This window comes from Amblyomma maculatum, chromosome 1 (assembly GCF_055883805.1).
Source record: "Amblyomma maculatum isolate TAMU_Amacu chromosome 1, ASM5588380v1, whole genome shotgun sequence".
Lineage (NCBI taxonomy): Eukaryota > Metazoa > Arthropoda > Arachnida > Ixodida > Ixodidae > Amblyomma > Amblyomma maculatum.
The window spans coordinates 454436763-454444861 of NC_139344.1; the positions used below are offsets into that span (position 1 = coordinate 454436763).

Below are 8099 nucleotides of genomic sequence, written 5' to 3' on the forward strand. Positions count from 1 at the left end.
ACGTGGTGCTCTAGAGAGGCCGCCATTGGCCTGGACTGATACGACGCTGTGGCGAAGCCTACCTCCTGCTTTCGTTTTGTGCAGCGTCTGTATCGCGCTACATCTTGCTCTGCTAGTTCTTTTTAGCGGCCTTTTAGCATTTGTTGAGTTCGCGATGAACGACACGCAGAAGCGCAACTTCCGAGCTCGAAAGTCTCGGTTGAAGAACCCGTACCGAGGACGCCGTCGCAGAAAACTGCAGCGGGAGACGCAAGCTAGTCCTAACCAGGCCAACGTGCACTCGGACGAGATCGATGCCGCGGTGAACTTTGTGAGCACCTCGGAGGTAAAGATTGGACTCTTCAAGGAAGATAGGGCAGCTTGCGGTCATCGATATTCTATGAGTGCTGCGATATGCGAGATTAGCACGCTTACGGTGCTGGTAAGCGGTGCTGCTTGCCCTACGTGCCGCACCTGTACCCTTGCGGTACGCGAACCGGTGGAAAAGTGAAAGGGGCTTTCGGCTTTTTTTGAGCTGCACTGTGAAAGTAGTGAGTGCCCAGCATCAGTGCTTTCTGCTGTGCACACCTCGAGCCGTGTTGTGCCCGGTGGACTTGCAGATAGCGCCAGTGGAAATCGGGACTATCGGAGTGGCTCACGACAGCTTCGCCGTCAACGTGAAGGTGGTGGTGGCCGCGCGCGCGATTGGCATCGGACACGAACAGCTGCCGCGATTTTGTGCAATTCTTGACCTGCCGAACCCATTACACCACAAGAACTTTGCTGCGATCGGCAAGAAAGTTCATGGTGCGGCCATGAAAGCAGTGGCAAGAAGTTTCATGTGCTTTTGTTGTGTTTATGAAAAAATACAGATGTTTGAAACTTTCAAATGCAATTTTCTCCATTCGTAGTTTTCAGCATTTTTTACATTTTGTGCAACAAGTTTTGAGTACTTTCAGTAGTCAGATTTGGATGAAATTTTGCACACAGCCTCTTCAAAGTGTGTAGAATGTCGTTATCTACCTGGTTATAAAAAATCTCTTCAACTTCTTTTGAAAAAAATTCAGAATGTTGACACATGGTGCCCAAAATATACACATTGGTGTTCCTGAATTTTTTTTACAATTATAGGATAAAATGAATAAATTTGAAGTAGCTTTCGACATACTATATTACTAAAGCAACAGAATGAGCTATTGCAAGCTGGTCTAAACATGCATTTCATTATCAAAAAAAGTGTGCACAAAAGGCCCTATATTGTGCTTTTGCAGACACTTCTACACAAAAACTAATAAAGATATGTAGAAAGTAAAAACATATTTGGAATCAGCATTAAAAACTCTATAAATGGCCAATGTTTCATAACCTTAGGTTCAATATTAAAGAAAAAGTGTTTTCGAGGAGCATCTCCCCTTAAACCAAGTTCAAACCAAACAATGTTGAAAAAAATGACACAAGGCTCGATGTAAAGGCATCAGTGTCTTCTAATACTATTGCTGTGCCACCACATAATGTGATCAGGTTCTTCGTGTGAACTTTCTTGCTTTCGTGACCTGCACTTATTTTTTGTTCGTATTTTACCCATTTGGTTTCAGTGCTTAACTGGAGTGTGCCTAAAAGAGACCTTTCTTCCATTGCACAGGGCATCTGCTGACCAGACACTCCAGGGACAGGCTGCCAACGACGCTGCCAATAAGAACATCTTCTCCGGTAAGTTCCTGTGGCTATTGAGGGTGGGCTGGTCCTGTATCTGTGTTGTGCACAGACGCCATTCTTGTGTGTATGCCACTGCACATAGAGCAGCAAGCCTTGTGTTTGAGCAGTTGGCAAAAGTGGAGCTGTGGGAAGGTCCACTGATCGGTGGCATGACGCTCAAGCTTTTGTTATTTGCCATGGTATGCGATTTCTTTTTTTTTTTTTTAAAGCTAAAGCACTCGAGCCCACACCCTGCAAAAAATACGGCATTGTTGACTGTTTTAGGTGGGAGAGGGTGGTATATAGGAAGCAACCTTCCTGGACTCTTGGATGCAGAGTCAAGCTTGCTACCCCTAGGCCACATAGGCATGTTTGTGCAGATTGCCTAAAGCGAGGCTTTGGCTGTGTTGGGTGATCGCTTAAGACCGGTATGTGGATGATGTGGTAGCTAAGGACTGTATGCTAATGGAAATGTATGAGGTACTGGAGGCATAATTTAAGGGATTAGTAATTACGCGAGTGGAGACTACACGTACGCAAACAAGGAACTGCAGTAGAAGCCATAGACACGAGTCAGCGCTATCTCATTATACGGTTAGAGGCAGACCTTGGGCATCCAGTATTTTTTTTTTTTCCCCCATTTGTTTGTTTCTCGTTTTTATTAGCACCTTTATTTCCTCGATTATCGTATCATATTGAAACAAAACGGTTGGAAAACTCTTAACTGAGGCAGTGAAATTAAAGTTGGTGCTTGCAACTGACTTCAGGGCATTGCGGGGCCTGCAGCCATGGGCAGACTAGACTAATAAGAAATTTCATCTGCACAGATGCCGGAAAGTCATTGTCGCCTACGGTCAAGATGGCAGCAGTGTCTAAATCCTCGGACCCAGAGGTGACACGCCTGAACGACCAGCGGCTGTGCAAGGTGTGCCTTGATGCCGAAGTAGGCGTCGTGTTCCTGCCGTGCGGCCACCTCGTGGCATGTCCGTCGTGCGCCTCAGCTCTCGTAGACTGCCCCATCTGTCGTGCTTCTATTAAGGGCACAGTGCGGACATTCTTTGCATGAAACGCACTAGTACGAAAAAAGTGTCAGAATCCCTGTGATGTGTCCGTCACAGCGCTCTAATTGGGGCCAGGTTGGAAGAACAGAAAAGGGAGGAGCCTAATGATGCCGCGCTTGTGAGCAACTGCTGCAGCTTCTTTGCTCATCTGCTGTGGCCAGTGGCAAGATGCAGTCGGGATGAAAGACCAAGCATCATAGAGCCTCCAGAAAGCATCTGCCATGCCCACACAAGTGTTTGTGTCCAAATCAGAGTGGGCTTTTTTCTGCAATGGGAGGAGGAGGAAGAATGGCTCGATGTGCTGAATGTTTCCTCAAGCATGGCTAGTCCGGCTTTTTCTCTTGTCTATCCCATTTGGAGCTGACTGGTGGGCTGCTTGTGGTGGCGCTTCATTGCTTTAGCCGTGGTGTTTTGTGTTACTTTATTTCAAGGTTCCCGTGCTCAATCCCCCCCTCTCTCTCATCCTGCCCCTGCCTCCTCTGCCCGAGTTTTCCGGCCCTGCGGCAGATCTTGAAACGTCTGCCACCGTGTGTTCAGTGTAAGAAGGGGCGGTTGGATGAGCCCACAAGGTGCACATGTGTAGGAGGTTGCACCAACAGGCAACCAGCAAGGGCGACTGCAGACAGGGACTACATGTCCTGCGTCCTGTTCCTTTGGAGTTGTCCCGCGATTCGGCCCTTTACGGTGCGCTTTTGGAGACAACTAATTTGCATGCTGCTACCTCGACAATTTTGACTAGCAGTGGTTATTGCAAGGTTGGGATATCTGAAAGATGCAGTGTGTGCACCCGAACGTGCGGTTAAAAAAAAAAAAAGCTTTTACCCTTTGAAGTTTTTTATAGGCCGGATGTTAGTACTACTGGAAAGGAAAGTCAATTGACCTGAGGTTGCAATGTATAGATTTAGTTCACAAGGTGCGACCATGGACTTGTGCAACAATGGGCAAACAGTGGCAACGTCAGGTGGCCCACCTGAAATGCAGTCCCAGTAAGCTGCAGAACATTTGTTACCAAGCTGTGCGGTTTTTTACTTGTGGGAGCGGTAGTGTACGTTCAGTCTCTAGTCACACTTAGCTAAATAACAATTTTCTGAAACAGTCTGCATGATTCACAGCTTTTATACACAAAAACGTGTTCGCATTTGTGCTACTGATATGGGGTTCCTGGCGTCTCTTATGAGATGGCAGATGTGTTCACAGAGTGCAGAATGCACGGTGCAGAGGAGGTGAGGGCAGCATTCGAACCTTTCCTCTTGTTTTTGCTGTTGAAGCGTTTGTCTCCACTTCAGTGTTCTTGCTTGTTGTTGCAAAGACACTGGGTGCATTTATGTGTATATGCATCCAACGTTTAACCAACTCTGCACACACGCACTACACGGGAGCTAGCACATGTCCTAATGTTGCGACGTACTGCTGTGCAGTGTGTTCTTACTGTTCATTGCCAGCTCTTGTTACTTTTTTATAGACAGTTTACATGTTGTAACTAATAGTCAGTTGGGCTTCATGTGTAGGAGTAGCTACACAAAATGTTCAAAAATTGCCTTGTCTTCAAGAACACGACCGCAGCATGCTTGCAGGCAAGCAGCGCTGGTTTAGTCAAGTACATTATGTACGCGATGAATTCAGTTCTATGCCTCGTTTATGGAATAAAATAGCCTGTTTGTTTTTGCAAGAGTAGTTGATGCTTTGCGTCTTTTATTCTGTATTGTTATGCAGATATAAAGCTGCTGTGCATACAGCGATGTTAGGAGTCTGCTGTAGTAGATTATGGCTATTGAATGCTTGTCGAAAATTGGGAAATGGATCAGTGAGCTACCCCTGGTTGAAGTGGCTATGTAAGGCATCTAGTGGCCAGTGATACTGCAGTCTCTGATGGGAATTGTTCTACAGTGTACAAGCGTAATGGTACAGTGGTACCAATGATGGTGAACGTGTACAGCATGGTTTCCATGCACGAAAGTAGCATGATGAAAATGTTCATTCTAAAGGGTAATATAATTAGTTCTTTTCTTCGTGCACGTCTGCCTTCAATGCTTTGCATATCAAGTTGGCATTAGTATTGAGCATTTTGGAAGCAGGAGCGCAAATTTAGCTAAAGGCAATTGAACTTGTAGCTGATGGATTGCAGTGATGTTTTCATGAATGCCATACCGTGTTTTCTGGTCTGTAAGCTGCGAGTCTTCAGAAATGTTTTAGTGGTGCTGCTGTGCAGCTGGGTTGCAAAATTATGCGTTACCATGTACCAATTAAGTATGCTATGATTTATTGTTTTGCTTATTTATATATACCTCAAAGGCACCATTAAAAGCGTATTAAATGAGAGGTGGAGCATGCAACAGTTCATTCTTTCGATGGATTATTCTAAGTATGGATTGAGTTGACGAACGATAGAGTTTGGAAGCTAACTCTAGTCCTTTAATGTATGAACGAAACTGACTGTAAATGTGTAGGTGTCCAGATGAGTGGAGGGTGGATAGCCTTCCCGTGGCTTATGTAACCGGTGTAATGGCAAAAAGGTTGCATAATTACAGAGCAAGCCATATGAAGTAGCCGTGGATAGGAACCAGCACAGTAAGATGAAAAGAACTTCAATGACAAATTCAGTTCATCAGTGCAAAGCACTCGCAAAATCGGAGCCGATTCACGAGTACTTTTTTCTGCATTAGCCGCATTGGTCGCACTTGAATTTTTCTTGCGCTTATCGAGTGAAAAGGCAGAGCTTAGCAATTTGTGTATGGTAGGTTCACCTTCTGTAGTATTTATTGTGAAAAATTGCTATTTGCATAGCGTGCGACTTATAGACCAGAAAACACTGTTTGTGTAAAGCACGTTTTATTATTTATGCTGCACTCTGGCAAGTCATAGTGGTGGCATGACAAAAACTGAATGTAAACGTAGAAATTATTTTAATTGACAATACAAATTTCGCATTTACAATACCCGCTTTCTTGCTTCAGTGTGCATAGGTTTGTCATTTGCAGATACCTTTGCTTCTTTTCTCGCTGGCCAAGCTTGCAGTGTAAAATTAAAATGCCCCTGCAAATGTATGTGCTGCCAACACAATGGTATCGAATGCCAATGTATGGAGGCCACTGGAGACAAAAGATCATTACATTACCATGTTCCAATGAAGGCAGTGGTTTGGCTTTGTTTCTAAATTTTTATTACTTACACTATACTACAGGTATTGGGTGGCCCAATGAGGCAAAAACATTTGTTGCTGTATTCACACCTGTCCCACCTTATTGCTCTTATGCAAGCTTTGCCTCTTGTGGCCACATGGAAATGGAAGCTGGGCAGCAACAGCCATGCGTGAGTTCTTGCATCCGGTTCTGACCTAGTCGTAGAGAAAGGGGGCGGGAAACCTAGGCTGGTATAATTTAACTCTTCCATTCCACTTCTGTTTCATTTTTCTTTTGCTGTATGGAGTTAACTAATGACTGAAGCCCAGTCGAGGGAAGAAGCGAATTGCGAACAGTGAAAAAAGAAAATAGTCTAGAAAGGAGCCATCACTTCATACCAGCCTTAACGAAGCCTGTGAATAGTATTGCACCAACCACATTCATGTCTGTAAAAGTTTCTCACATTTGTGCATATTTCAACAGCATTCACAAGATGTAGCATGCTTAACTAATTTCAATAGTTGTGTCTGCATCAGTCAGCAATGAGCACAATGGAACTGATAGTGTACAGAAATGCACCTGGCACCTATGCAATTAAAGAAAAGCCTGCAACTGCAGATTTTTTTTTAATTGCATAGTTATGTGCACGTGCCTTTGCAGATGTGCATTAGCTTGTTGGGCTAATTATGTAAATGTGCAGGTTATGTATCAAATGTACAGCTGCATGTTGCAAAGCACTCACTTATCGCACTGTTTTTTGCACTGATGTCAGGTGTAAAGATGTGTGCACAAGTTTTAGGTTCACCTAATCAAGGTGGACTCAAGATAGTTTTGCTTTGCACATCTTTTACCAATGGTTTTTATTAGTCATTCTTTTTATATATTATAATATGCTGTTCACAACACCTTATACTTGACTGTACATAATTCTAGGGCCTAGTGCTGCTGATGTAAACTCTTTGTTTCAGCTAGTGCATGGGTGTTGGAAACGGTTGTGGTCGTCTGTTTATGCTGAATTACTTTCTCGGCTAGGAAAAGTTATTTTCAGCAACCTTCACCAAACAAAGGCATTTGGCCCGACGCGCAGTTCACACACTAGCGCAGTGTATTATGTCTGCATATCCGATTAATACCAGTGGAACACTTATTTACACATAGTTTCAGAGTGACGTAGTAAGAGCAGTTATATCTATGGCGAGGGTAACGTAACATACACTCACTTGCGGTTGACATGTCTATTCACTATTGAGGTTTCTTTGAGCGTGGATGACCGTGTAAACTGTCACACAGAGCAAAAATTTTTGTCACCATTGAAGGTTCCCATCTCTGAAGCAAACTTCCCCATGCCTGTTAGTATGCCCATGTTTTGAGCACCTTGGACAAACTAAGTCATGCAGTCCTTTACATGCCTCTCGTTTACAACCTTCTTAAAGTTCTTAAAAATTTACATCTTTCATATATTACTTGCCTTTAGGCTTTGCACCCTTAATTCTCCCAGCTTTTGTAAATTCAGCTGCTTTATATTGGTAAGGAGCAAAACTCTGCTTGCTGGTCAGTCAGTATTGCACACTTGTCCCATTATCCAGCAAAATGTAAGTACACACTACTGGTCCATTTCTGTCTTTAGACGACAGCAGCTTAATTTGCGCTATGCATGCTATATGCATAGAAGCAGCACTCTGCATGCGTTAACATTCATACTTGTATGCCACAGCAAGTAGTGTAGGGTTGGGCAAATTGAGTTCTAGGAGGCTTGTAACGGGATTGTTAAAGGGTACCCACTTTTTTTTTTTTTTTGGAGGGGGGGGGGGGGGGTGGTCTCTTTATATTGTTCATCTTTTAGTTGCCAGTGGTTTGCTGGAGGTACTGATAACTGCTGTCATGTTATATCCTGTGAAAGTCTGCACTGTTGCTTGGGAATAAAACTTTCCACTGGCATTTTTGTGTGCACTGATTTGTTGAATTAGTGGCCGTTGCATCTTGGTCTAGGTAGTATGTGCACTCTCCCCAAGGGGGTATAGTGCAAGAGAGAGAACCAATTTCTATGCCTGTGAACGAGTACATGTGAGGCAATAAATCGTAGAGAAGCTTATGATTTTTGTGCCTTGTGGAAGCAAACAATCTGGGGTGTGTCATCCTATGTAAATTTTCTCAAGACTTTTGCCTGGCTAGTTTGCTCATGGCTAAGTGGTGTAAGAACAGTGCAAAATAAACGACCTATGTTCGACCTCGTTTATTTCGCGCT

General features: G+C 44.0%; 1 protein-coding gene across 3 annotated transcripts in view; it reads left to right on the plus strand.

Annotated features, from left to right (window-relative positions):
- LOC146209691 (putative inhibitor of apoptosis) overlaps positions 1-4409 on the plus strand; it is a 45249-nt gene extending 40840 nt beyond the window's left edge. For all 3 annotated transcript variants that reach the window (XM_084603027.1, XM_084603026.1, XM_084603025.1), the window contains exons 8-9: positions 1622-1689; positions 2502-4409. In XM_084603027.1, the coding sequence (XP_084459153.1) occupies positions 1622-1689; positions 2502-2740 (307 nt within the window). In that variant the 3' untranslated portion in view covers positions 2741-4409. The remainder of the gene's footprint in view (positions 1-1621; positions 1690-2501) is intronic.
- The last annotated feature ends 3690 nt before the right edge of the window (positions 4410-8099 follow it).